The following is a 12,929-nucleotide window of genomic DNA, read 5'->3' on the forward strand; positions in this document are numbered from 1 at the left end:
TTTGAAACCTGTGGGATTGTGGTAAACAATGCTGAAAGTGAATATCATGGTTGAAACATTTCACTTTCATTAGCTAAAGAAAAACAATAAGTATAATATTTACATTGGAATACAAAATGCTTTAAGGTCTGAAAGCCTCGACAAGGCTGTTACTTTCTAAAATGTTAGTTATTTGCCATGCCATTATTTTGAAGGCAAAGAAAGCACACAGCAAGAGACGTGTGTGACATCCGGTGTGCTTGCGGACAGTAACGGTTGTGGATACAAAAACCCGTAAACCTCACAACTTTTTTGAAAAACAACAACACTCGGGATGTCTTCCATGGTGCCAATCAAGGTATTGTCACATTTATTGTCACAAGTCTTACGAACCAAACGAATGTTGTGCTTGAACACAGCGACACAAGCAAATCGATGAACGTAACGTTAGCTATTTAATGTCATTTCATCCTAGATGTGCTGTCGTTGCAAACATGGAAGTACCGGAAATGCCCTTAAATAACGCTAGCTATTAGCATCGTGCTGTATTAGAAAAGCTGTACTTATAAATCCGCGAACAGCCACGGCTAAGGTGAATCCCGCAGGCTAACGTTTGCATGCTAACCGCAGTCTTGCTCAACGGGGTTAAAGGTCAACCATCTTAACGTAGGTGGTTGTGCACGCGGGGCGCATCGTGGTAGCAGTTTAACAGCTATAATTAAATAAAGTTGTATTAAAGTGCTCGAGTATTTGCATTTCTCAGGCTACTTTTACTCCCCCACATTTCTAAAGGATGTACTGTACATTTTAGCTGTAAAGCTATAATGTTTCGCCCTTTTCTAGTTATTTAAAAAATGAAAGGTTATGCGTACCTAACATGAACAAAATGCGCAAACAATTGTGACGTCTTGGTAAAATGTACAACACGATACACAACACTCATTAATCATTGCTCGCAGTCTATAATAAGGTTGTATAATTGTTAGTTCCCACTCAACCAACAATAAAGTCCTGCTTTCAAGGGACCGTTTGTCTACACGAGTACCTTTACCTTATTTTATTGACTTTACATCCACACTCACTTTTGATGAGACTTTTACTTATGTAAATTATCTGAGAACCGTGGATGATTTTGATAACTTCAATAATTCAAAAACAAAATAAACAACAGAACCACAATTTGACATGTAGATCTTGAATTATAATTTTAATCAATGCATTGATTCATTGTTAAGCACCACCACCAAGGTTTTAGGTGGTTTCTGATGCAACAAATTTAAACAATTTAACATATTGTCTTTACATTCATCTATGAGTTTATATCTTATTTTAGAATATCTTATGTTTGATGTAATTTACAAATATCTAAAGTAATATAAATAAATCAAACCTTCAAATAAATGTTGTGGAGTGAAGTAAATAGTTTTCTTTATTAGTTCAGTACTTGAGCGCCCAAACAGTTAAAATATGTACAAACACATCCCTGTCTATTTTAAATCTTTTCTCATATAGATTTAAACACCGTTTTCTTATTTCTTATACCTTGTAGTGTTCATTGAAAAACATTGGGAAAGTTTTAATTGTAAGAGTTTAAAATAGAATTGTATTTGTCATATATTCATTCGGATGTAATTGTTGATTATTTGATGTTTAGATTGGAATAATCGGTGGTTCAGGCCTCGATGATCCGGATATCTTGGAGGGGAGGACCGAGCGTTATGTTGACACACCGTATGGAAAGGTTTGTTGTTCTTTTTGTGGTCCAAAGATGTTTCTTAAGTAGAGAAGTATAAACTATAAGATCTACTGACATGCTGTGTTGTCCTATACATTAATCAATAGATTAGTATGTTTTATAGTTACTCTAATATTTTTCTGCTTCCCCCGAACAGCCGTCCGATGCTCTGATTCTGGGGAAGATAAAAAATGTGGAATGTGTTCTCCTTGCAAGGTAAGAGGATGTTTTACATGATCCTTTTTTACAATATCAATTATGAAAATGTATTCTACTAGCACCCTCTAGTGGATTCCTGTTTGTACTCCATCTTTACAATGTTTTACCACATTTATTACTTGGGAAACAAGTGTCTAATACTAATACTTCTACTAATGGTAATAATAGAATAACAAAATTAAATTATATAGTACAGTTGCAAACTCTGATACACAACACTTTGCAATTAAAACAGTGTACAACTCAAAGAGAATAAAATGAACTAAAAGACCAAAACTACAAGGCATGAAACATGCAGTAAAACATAATAAAATACCATAAAACACAAACACAGATTTTTAAAAGGGGTTTTGATTGAATATCTTCACATCAATAAAAAAAATCTGTAAAATAGCGGGTACGGAGGCAAGGATCGGTGAAATGTAGCTATGTTTCCTTTTCTTGAGTTGTTTGAGCTACAGGCCGGAGAGCAAGCAGTCATCGTAGACCGATCCACTACTCAAGAAGGCGTAAAGAGCGTTTCCAGACTATTAAGAAAAGAAATAAATGGTTTAATCCATTAAATATTTACAAGATGGTAAAAGCCAGATTTAACGTTTGTGTACATTGAGGTTTTTGCTAGATTTCTGCAATGCAGTCATTGAATGGGACAGAACAGAGGCCGATGGTATAGCCTCACTGGTCTCTGAGCATGTGTCTGACATAAAAGTCAACGAACAATGTGTGTCTTGAATGATTTTTTTCTATTGTTAGGCATGGGAGACAACACACCATAATGCCGTCTAATGTTAACTACCAGGCCAACATCTGGGCACTGAGAGAAGAGGGCTGCACACATCTGCTGGCCACCACAGCCTGTGGCTCACTGCGGGAGGAGATTCAGCCGGGAGACATTGTCATCATAGATCAGTTCATTGACAGGTGAGTGGAATGTAAGCACAGGAGCAGGTTATGGTTCAGACATTTTCCTTACTCTGTCAGAATGCACTTGCAGAAGGCAAGCGCTCCACACGCAAGCTACAAGAATACAACCATTGAATTAACAAGAAGTGCAGAGTTGTATTCCAGTGGTCGTCATCCTGCAACGGCTGTAGAGGAAAGGTACAAGAGTCAGATTGCTGAGTAAGAAAGTGGGACGTACTTAACTCACCATGTGAGATGCATTTGACAAAGCCAATATTTGTTTCCATCAAGTTCAGCAGGAAGAATTCGTTAACTCCTGCCGGATGTCCGGTTGAACTGTCAAGTGTCAATAGTTTTCTCACAGGCAGTGAGGCTTAAGCAAAGTCCCATACGGGGATGTTTCTCATCTAAAGATAGTTTAAATATAGAAGATACTTAACAGAGGTCTTTTTGTAAACAGTCATGGCTGCTTCCTGTCACTGAAAGCATTTGTTCACATAAAGATGTACTTGTTCTTGAGGGACTAGATAGACCTGAATCGACATCAGGTGGTTGTGCCTGCAGGGTTGAACTAATTAAACATGTTCGCCGATTCTTGTTTGTCCAGATCCGTAATAAAGACGCAGATTTATAGTTTCATTTCTGGTTTACTACCTCAAGGAATCCCCACTTACCGTTCCTGCAGTCACCACAGTCACTATGGGAAGGGGTCATTTCTCTTCTTGAGGCACGCCCTTACTGGCGAGCCGTCAGCTGTTTTGCAGATTCTTCCTTCTCACAGTCGCGTTAGCCCAGATCTGATCTATTTATCAGAAACGAGGAAGTTGGTTGTTGAGACATGTTGAGACATGTTCAGACTTGTTCTGCAGCATGTGGTGGCGTGTTTCTGAAAGATTTGTGAGATTAAGTCACCTCTGCGTGTTTGTTTTCTAACCAAAGCTGGTTTTCTATGGGTCGGTGCAGCTGGCTTTGTCAAGTTTAAAGCACTACTGTCCCTCATTAAAAAACCTTCTGCACACTTCCGGCCTCCTCGTTTGGCCCTTGATTGAAATTTTTTTGTTTTTGTTTTTCACTTTCACCAACACCAAAACCCTGATCAAACCACATGTGTGCAAGAATGTATATTTCTATAAACTAAAACAGGGTTTTTAGCATTTTTCTGAATAATAAAAATGCTGCGGTGTCAAAGCTTTGTTGAGCTGTGTTGGAAGTGGACTGAATATATTTAATGCTTAGCAGTCCATACCTCATCCTTCTCACATTTCAGGAATAATTGAAATATTCAATAATTATAGGCTGTAGAAGCCATTCATTACATAACAATGATTCTGAAATGACATTGCTAATGAAATGCCAAGCCGGGATAATTAGATCTCCAGAGCATAATCGGGCATTGTACTGTGTGCTCATAGTTCATCCCTCATGCTACTTGAACTGATTTTCAGCCGGGTGGAGCGGCAGTTGTCAAACTGTATTCTAGCAATGACTTGAGTCTTCCAATGTCAGAGTTATGAGTAAGCAGTAGGGTAGGGCATCGACTTCAAAATGTTAGTCTATACAGTCAGTGAATATTCTGCATGTTTGAGATAATTGTGGCAGGGCGTAGCCATCCCTGGGAATTCTACCCTTTTTTTTATCACCCCATAATGATAAAGATCCTTATATGATATCAAAAATAATTGGGTACTTGCTAATAAACAAGCTGAGGGCTCGGGGGACTATGCTAAGTGAGTCAGCCTTTTGTAAACGTGGCTGACTCCGCTCCATAAAGAGCTGAAGCCGGCAGGATGCCTGGCGGAGCCACCCTGGCTCGCTGCAAAATGGAGTGCAGGAAGAGCACTCGGGTAACTTTTGGATGTTTTTTTATATGTTGTTTCTTTTTTCCACTTTTAATGGCGTTTTTTTTTTTTTTTGTACTTTTAATTTCTTTAAAAAAAATGCATTGGCCAGGACTACCAAGAGAGCTCAGACGCTGTATGACGGACAGCCCACCAGTCCAACCGGAGTGAGTCACATCCCCATGGCTGAGCCTTTCTGCAACAAAACCAGAGAGGTGAGTCCTCAAGTGCCTGTACATTAATCCCGTCTCAGAGATACCTGTAAATTATTCTGTGAAATACAAATGTAACTGTCTAGAACATCCCACCATGTCAAAGTATGATATTTAGTGCCGTTGGATTGAACCCCACTGATTTCACGTTTCTCCCATCGGCCTCATGGACCCCGTCACCACCTCTTAACCCCGCTGCAGGTGCTGGTGGAGGTGGCGCGGAGCCTTGGCGTAAAGTGTCACGTTCGAGGGACAATGCTGACTATCGAGGGGCCGCGCTTTTCCTCTCGGGCCGAAAGCCTGATGTTCCGCCAGTGGGGCGCCGACGTCATCAACATGACCACGGTGCCAGAGGTGGTCCTCGCCAAGGAGGCCGGCTTGTGCTACGCCAGCATTGCCATGGCAACAGACTATGACTGTTGGAAGGAGCACGAGGAGGCGGTGAGTGACGGGCTGGAGTGCAAGAAGAATAAAAATGTAACACTTGTTAAGTGCAACCATAAGGAAAGCATCTTTTTTTCTGTAATAGCCAATAGATCCTTTTTTAAGGACTTCCTGTCTTAAGTGGAACTGTCCTCCCTTCCTCTGAGACTTTGCAGAAGATTGTTACATTATAAGAAGGATTATGTTGCTTACATAAAACGTTTCAATTCTAGACCATCATTGAATTTCATTTATTTTTATTTTGCCATCTGTGCTCTGTAAGTAGCACGGATGGCAGAGAGTATCTGTGGCTTCTTTTGGCTTCCGATTGACCTTCCCTCCGTCCGGCGCTCTTTATAGTGATTTAATGCGTGTGGGGGAGTTTGGGCTTATTTGTCACTGATTCAACCAAATACTCCAGTTCCTGCAGCTGACCTCTTCTCCCTCCTGTTGCAGAATGTTCACCACATCCTTCCGCCCCCCCCCCCCCAACTCCCTCCCAGCCCCACACTACCTCCTGACTCTCGCCCCCACTTAACTTTCAGCTTGCCTGCCAGCCTCCGGTGGAAGCCCTGCCAGAGGAGGTTGAGTCACACTGAGTCATCAGCTTCACTGTCTTCATCCTGGCAAACACCATGCAAACATGAATCTATCATTGATTGTGACATGAAAACCACACTTTCAAAGCGAGGGTTAGTTCAGGACACAGGAAGGAAACAATGTTGTCACTTACTGTGCCAGACACTGCGCGTCTGTCTGAGTAATGACGATATTATCACTTATTTTCATGCAGGCAAACTTCAATGTTTGATCCTCGCCATGTGAGTGATGGAGTACTTTACGTAATTGCAGCAGGAAAAAGGGCGTGCTTACTGTTATGATTTTTACGTTTCCTTTTCTTGTTGCAGTGGAAATAATGTGATTATTGCGGGTGTAAAATGTGCTCTTTTTTATATAAATATAGGCCTTCACAATATTCCAATTAGGTTTTTTAAATTAACTAACAAAGTCAGATATTGAAGATATTCCCATTTGTGAGGAGTAACCGTAAAATTCAGCTCATTTTGCATTGCGAGCATTCATTCTTTTAAATGCTTGTTGATATAAATTTGCTGAATCCACATATCTATTTGCATTCATCACCTTCATTTAGAGTATTGTCAGATTTCAGCAGTGGCAGATATTTGAATAGGATCTTTATGAAATGTCCTATCTTTATGGCCATCCCCATATGGTGTCAATTGAAAATGATTGAGTGAAAAATTGTGCATTGAATCTTGAAAACAAAATACATTGTTAGGAAAATATAAAATGACCGTGACTTTGGAAGGAATTGAAATGAGCATTTCTGTAAATGATTAATTTCAAACTCCAGCTGTTTGCTGTCCTTCGTCCTGTAGGTCTGCGTTGACAACGTGATGAAAACAATGAAGGAGAACGCCAACAAAGCCAGCAGCATCCTGTTGACTGCAATACCCCAGATTAGTCAGATGGACTGGGCTCAGACGATGAAGACCTTGAAGGTAAGTTGTCAACTGTACGGTGACTCGTATCAGGACCTTTCACGAGGACTCAGGTTATGAAAGAAGGTCTGTTTACCTTTTTGAAGCGTGCAATGTTGTACTGAAATCTCATTTCTGCTGACTCATCTTAAACTGTGTAACTGTTTCAAAAGAGTGATCAAAGCATCCCTATGAAAACACACCAGTGAAATACATGACGTAGTTACTGTTGCTCAGTGTCCTTTAGTTATTCAAGGCAGACAGTCATCTTTCTTCTTTTACAGTCAATGGCACAATCGTCTGTAATGTTACCTAAACATTAAGCCTGGAGAAAAGAAAGTCAAAAGGGAGAAGAACAGAGACGCCAACGCACGGACAACACACTCAACTCTGGCTGTGGATCCATCATCAGTGAATCACAAACAAGTGCCTCACGTGAAGAAAGCATGCGCTCTTTAGCTGGAGTCTCACTGTTCCTTCTTGACTCAAAACACTCGTAAGCATCGCCACAGTTCACTCAGCAACCCACAGCGTTTACAACATCAACGCAGAAGTCTTCTAATCATTATTCTAGACGTTCATTTTTTGTGTATTTGTAGCTTTTGTTTTCTGTAAACATTCAAATTTCTATATTTGTAATGTAATTCATTGGTGTCTTTTACTGTTAGTGCAGGATACAAAATAATACTTTGCTAGTTCAACACATGAATACATTGTTACTGCCTTAGTTACAACACATATAGTCTTTATGTTCAATTTGAAGTAATAGATTTTCTTCTAGTAAAATTGTTTAATTGCCTGTTTACATTTCAGGAAAATGTATTCTTATTTCCCATATCGACTGAAATTGACGACTTTTTGTACACTTAATGTTTGATACGACCTACGAATCATCAGCATAATGAAAGGGGCCTGTGATGCACCGGGCCTTCTGTTACTTCCCTTTTCTTATCTGCAATACAGCATCTGCTCACCTGAATTTCATCACACCCGACAGTATCTACAAATACTTAATGGCTTGTTTTTTGTTTTCTGTTGGCTTGTCGCTACCAAATGGACGCATTATGCAGACATTAGCTCCATTTAAAATCTACAATGATTTGTGCTTGAAAAACATTAAAACGGATCCAAATGAATCTTTTCATTTTCAGTTATGAATTTTTTTTATCGCAGGATCATAAAATATGCCTCGGCATGCTGGGTGGAAAACTCTTGTGTCTGTGCTAAAAAAAGTGTGCAATACAATAAATATTAAACACAGAAAGGTAAGTGCAAATCTGATTTGAATATGTGGCCATGACACAATTTGATCGATGATTTTAATAATTTAACTTTGAAAGACTGCTTCCTGTTTTGTGAACAGGATTCATTGTTCATCAAAAGCATTTTTCAATCTGATAGTTGATCCAATTCCAATGGTTACTGGGGCCTTGACTGTATATGGTCGTCAAACCTCCCTTCATAGTCCAAAAAGTCATACAAACCGTATGGCCGGAACCAAAACGAGCTGATGATGGAACTTGCCAAAAGTAAACCGTGTCTATCAAGTCATAAATGTGTCTTATCTCTTCCATGCATGAATTATGACGACCTCAATCAGCACTTTTTTGTTGTCTTTTTGCGTCCTTGGGGGGTTACGCTACATGGATCCATCAAGGCATCGCCTGCAGGAAGAGAGGCCGTGTGGATCACTGAACTATCGAACCAACGTGCGAGCTCCGCCTCCTTCTTTCTTGAGTCTCTTTTACATCCTCGGCCTCAGTTGTGCTCCACGAAAGCCTGTTTGTTCTGTGTGTACCCGGGTCAAAGATGTAGTGTAGTAAAGAAATGGTCAAAAAAAGCCTCTGTGATTGATATGCTGTCACATGACCCCGTCTGCAGTCATTCCCAGTAGACTGACCTGACCACGCTGAGCTGAAATTATCCAATCAAGACAAAGCCCTTCCTTTGATGACCATGTACATCCTTGATCTTGGGTATCTGAGGTATGACATGACTATTTATTCCTAGGAATTCATTTTCTCTTACAGCAATATGTTTACTTCTTTTTTTGAGTGCCACCATTTCCTTCATCCGCTCTTTGGGAAATAGATGCATGAATAGATTTATTGTTTTCTCAACATTCACTTTCTAAAAACTAGTTTCTTTTTGCTTTGAAGATATTTCTTCGTTTTAAAAAAAACCTTTTTTATTTTAGCGTTTTTTCAGGTTGAACTCTTCCTTTTAGCTTCTTCAATGTCTATTCTATCCGCGTAATATTATTCCTCGGCTCCCTGGGCATTTCTATCATGTTCCCCTTTTTCAGGCAGACATTCATCATCACATGCCCCTATCATCATCCTCACATGCCGTGACCTTTTTTTTTTTTTTTTTACTTCTCGATTCCTGAGTTGATGACAAACATTTCCATTGCTGCAAAGGTCACTTTTTATATGGTTGGCATAGTATCAATGATTAACTGGGCGTTTCTGACTGTTTCTGACTTGGTTTTGGGTAGCTGATAATGCAAAAGCGTTTATGGATTAGCCAAGTGGCAACTACGTCCTCAAAACCCATGCTAATATAAGAAAACATTTGAATAGCTGTTAACTGTAGGGACCTCTATGCATGAAAAGGTTTTATTTGGTGTCTTTTTGGGGGTTTGTCCTTTGACCTCCACAGCAGCCATGCAGTACACATCACATACATTTGGCCATGGACTCACAAGTGCGAGCCATTCAGCGTGCAACGTTAACCGGTCATTTGTATTCATTTTACACAAAAGACTACTGCGTGTCAACCTACTTCTTTATTAGTTTAGTTACAACTTCTTCATTTAACCTGCATTCAAACAATATTCGCTTGTTTTAAAAACATTTTAAATTTGATTTGTCTTGGAACTTTCCAATGTCAAGCATGCGTCTCTCCTGCGCATACATTAAAACATTAAATATTTAATTTAATTAAAGTGCATAACGACCGAGTTCTGAATATCAATTGTACAAACAGGAAGTCCGACTTTTTTTCTGCACAATAACGATAGTGTTTACAGAACACTGTATCTATTAGATACTAATGTTCAATGAGCAAAACATTTGAATGGCTTTCGTTAAATATTTGACATGGAAAGATATTCAAAACAGCGCAATCTCATATGGTTTACGAAGAAAACCAGAATCGACCGTATTTTAAATAATACAAATTACTGAACATTAGTGAAATGGCAAAAAGGCAAAGTGTCTTATTTGCTTTTTACAGGGGAAGATGAAGCAAGATGCACAATTGTTTGAGACAACCTTGCCTTCGTTAACGAATAAATTAACGACGCCAAACGACAGCTAAAAATATGACTCATAAATATAAAGTGTTGCATCCTTTAGGCTGCAGGCCTCCTCGGGCCCCGTTTCTCTCAGAGTCCCCACTCTGAACATGAAAAGCATTTCGTCACTGACCATTCGACAGAGACTGCAGAAAATTCACCACATCGACGTCGTTATTCGCCCTGGCCAAATCCACCGGCTGACATTGTCTATAGTCTCTGGCCCGTGGGTCGGCCCCGAATTCAACCAACAGCCGCACGGTGTCCAGAAAGCCCGTCCGGGCGGCGTCGTGCAGCGGCGTGGCCCCGGAGCTCCTGTCCGTCACGTTGGGGTCCGCCCCGTGCTTCAGTAAAACCTGAGCCACCTGCGAGCTGCCCATCATCATCACCTTTAGAGACATAAATAACCGTGAGTTCGCATCTCATTTGGATTTTATTTGGCCGTAAAGACGTTGTAAAAATCATGTAAAAACTTGTTGAAATGGCTCAAGGACCGTAAAACCTCAACGATGAAAATAAGCTCGAGATTATAGTCCCAATGTGCCTGCATTCTGATTATTTAATAGAAAGATGAGCCACTGAAGCGGGTTCAACACAATGCGGGTATAATAAAAAAAACACAATCCGTCACGAGCAGTCATTTTTAAAAGCTCTGCACTTGTTTTGTTTTCGTTTTCCTCTTGAATGCAAATTGTAGGGATCACGGGAGAGTTTACGTATTCCTCTCGGCGACGGCACGTCACTCTGCACACGTCTGCACACTGAGAGGCCTAATGGATTTAACGCTGAAGAGTTTAACACTGCTTGCACTGAAAAAAGAATGACTTTTTGGCCCTGTAATTATTACGTTGATTCCTTTTACATTTTACAAGAAATAGTTTATTTAGTGCTTTTACTTAAAAATATGACCTTTTATTTAATGTGTTACTTGGTGTTTGTTTGTAATTATGTATCCTCATTTTTTATGAGTAAATGTTATCATTCATACCAAGATCTACTGAACCACTGTGTTGAATGTATAACCTGTGTGACATGTTATACATTAACCACGTCACGCAGGACACCCTCCATTCGCATGCGAATGAATATAGTTGATATAACTATTATCTACTTTTAACGCAATACTAACGCGCCATAAACTGGTTGTAAACCAAACGCGTAAAGGCTGTCGTGATAACGAAAAATCCAAAGTAACAACATGCACGTCTGTTGCAATTCGAGTTTTGGTTTCATTTCATATAGCCTGATGATGACAAATGTTACATTAATAGTGAACACCAATAGTGTTGGTTCCTCCATACAAGTTTGTATCGAGGTTTGATCTACAAATCCACAAAGATTCACGCAACGGCGTCACATTACATCGTTTTTCCGCTGTTTTCTTTTCCAGCAGGCTAAATAAAGGATAAATATCCAGTTTGAAATGCTTCCCATATTCATAATATATGTGACCATTAAAAAAAAGGTGTACTAACTATATTAACTCGGTTCTTGAAACACATTTAAGTGCGAAAATAGGCGTTCGGTCGTCGGGCGGAGCGCGTCTGACACCGACCTGTAAAGCGGTTCGTCCAAAGCGGTTCGCCCCGTTAACAGAAGCCCCATCCTGCAGGAGAGTCGTCACCTCGGCCGTGTTTCCCGTCGCTGCGGCCGTTGTCAGTTCATCCTCCAGGGTCATGTCCAGAGATCCTGCAGCGTCAACGTCCGGGAATCTGTCACTTCGTGTCCTATTGACAGGTGCGAGGAATTGAGGAAGCCAGAGAAGCGCGAGTGGAATCGTTTGCAAGCTCGTTGTTGATGTTTGGCGGTTTGTACCCGTGTGCCCGTCCGGTCCGTCCCGGCCGCAGTTCGTCTCGGTTCGGGTGAGTTACGGTGTGCATCGCCTGTCCAGCGAGGTGCCCGTCTTGGCTTGCTTCGGGTTTTTTTTTTTCTCAACGGATGACGTCAGTGTTTTTTTTTGTTTTACCGCAGTGGTGCGTTCACGCGCCTGCGCTCTGCTACGACCGTCACGTTGTAAATATATGCAAATAAATCAACCAATGATGGAAACCAACTCGGTCCGACGACAAAAACGATAGCTGCTGTTTCTGCTTCATGCTGCCACTAAAGTCTTAAAGTATATTACTATTATTATGTAATATATACATAGTAATATTTGTATATGTACATGGAGTATACCGACATATAAATAAATACACACACATATATAAATACACACACACATTATATATGTATATATATATATATATATATATATATATATATATATATATTGGGAAACTCAGCTTCAGCTTCAGCTGAGGATGATCATCATGTGATATGTGTTACGGTAGTCTAGTGCGCTTGCGCACATATATGGGTTATACGGTAGTTGAAAGGAGACAAACCGTAATCCTTTAAACCAGCGCAGCAACTACGTAGCATCTCTCGCAATATGAGCAAAAACTCCACGACGGCTACCTTGATGTAGTTCGTGATTGTTTTATTGTTTTGTGTCTGGTGTGTGACAAGGGGTCTCCGTGGTATTAATGGTTCATTGTGATTAATTCTGACCTTGTTGACCAATACCGATGTGTACATATTTTCTATTTTTGGCTTTTGGAAATATGTGTTGTACTATATACTATATGTCATTGGTATTTCACCGCCGCAAACTAAAAGCACCTCTTCATACTATACCTCCACTAAAAAACTAAACTAATGGTATCACTTTAAGTGTACTTATAATGCCTCTTATCTATATCAAGTTGTAAATCGGCTTATTTGATGAAATTGCACTTTTTTGTTTTTTGTTCTTCTGGGTTTGTATCCGTTTACTGG

General features: G+C 40.0%; 2 protein-coding genes and 1 long non-coding RNA gene across 3 annotated transcripts; 1 reads left to right on the top strand and 2 right to left on the bottom strand.

Moving 5' to 3' along the window:
- The first annotated feature begins 190 nt into the window (after window positions 1–190).
- On the top strand, window positions 191–7,947 carry mtap (methylthioadenosine phosphorylase). The gene is made up of 8 exons (XM_037471418.2): window positions 191–337; window positions 1,634–1,720; window positions 1,872–1,930; window positions 2,687–2,854; window positions 4,787–4,889; window positions 5,088–5,327; window positions 6,710–6,832; window positions 7,096–7,947. The coding sequence occupies exons 1-8, from the start codon at window positions 314–316 to the stop codon at window positions 7,132–7,134; spliced, it is 843 nt and encodes a 280-aa protein (XP_037327315.2). The 5' UTR covers window positions 191–313; the 3' UTR covers window positions 7,135–7,947.
- LOC119217635 (uncharacterized) lies at window positions 2,849–4,904 on the bottom strand. Its single transcript, XR_005120279.2, has 3 exons — window positions 4,793–4,904; window positions 3,511–3,638; window positions 2,849–3,021 (listed from the first exon to the last, which is right to left on the bottom strand). It is a non-coding gene; the product is annotated as an uncharacterized LOC119217635 (long non-coding RNA).
- Window positions 7,948–9,580: 1,633 nt separating the features above from the next.
- Window positions 9,581–12,091, bottom strand: cdkn2a/b (cyclin-dependent kinase inhibitor 2A/B (p15, inhibits CDK4)). The gene is made up of 3 exons (XM_037471419.2): window positions 11,925–12,091; window positions 11,665–11,836; window positions 9,581–10,498 (listed from the first exon to the last, which is right to left on the bottom strand). Exons 1-3 carry the CDS (start codon window positions 11,987–11,989, stop codon window positions 10,235–10,237), a joined length of 501 nt encoding a protein of 166 aa, XP_037327316.2. The 5' UTR covers window positions 11,990–12,091; the 3' UTR covers window positions 9,581–10,234.
- Between the last annotated feature and the right edge of the window lie 838 nt (window positions 12,092–12,929).

This window comes from Pungitius pungitius, chromosome 9 (assembly GCF_949316345.1).
Source record: "Pungitius pungitius chromosome 9, fPunPun2.1, whole genome shotgun sequence".
Taxonomy (NCBI): Eukaryota; Metazoa; Chordata; class Actinopteri; order Perciformes; family Gasterosteidae; genus Pungitius; species Pungitius pungitius.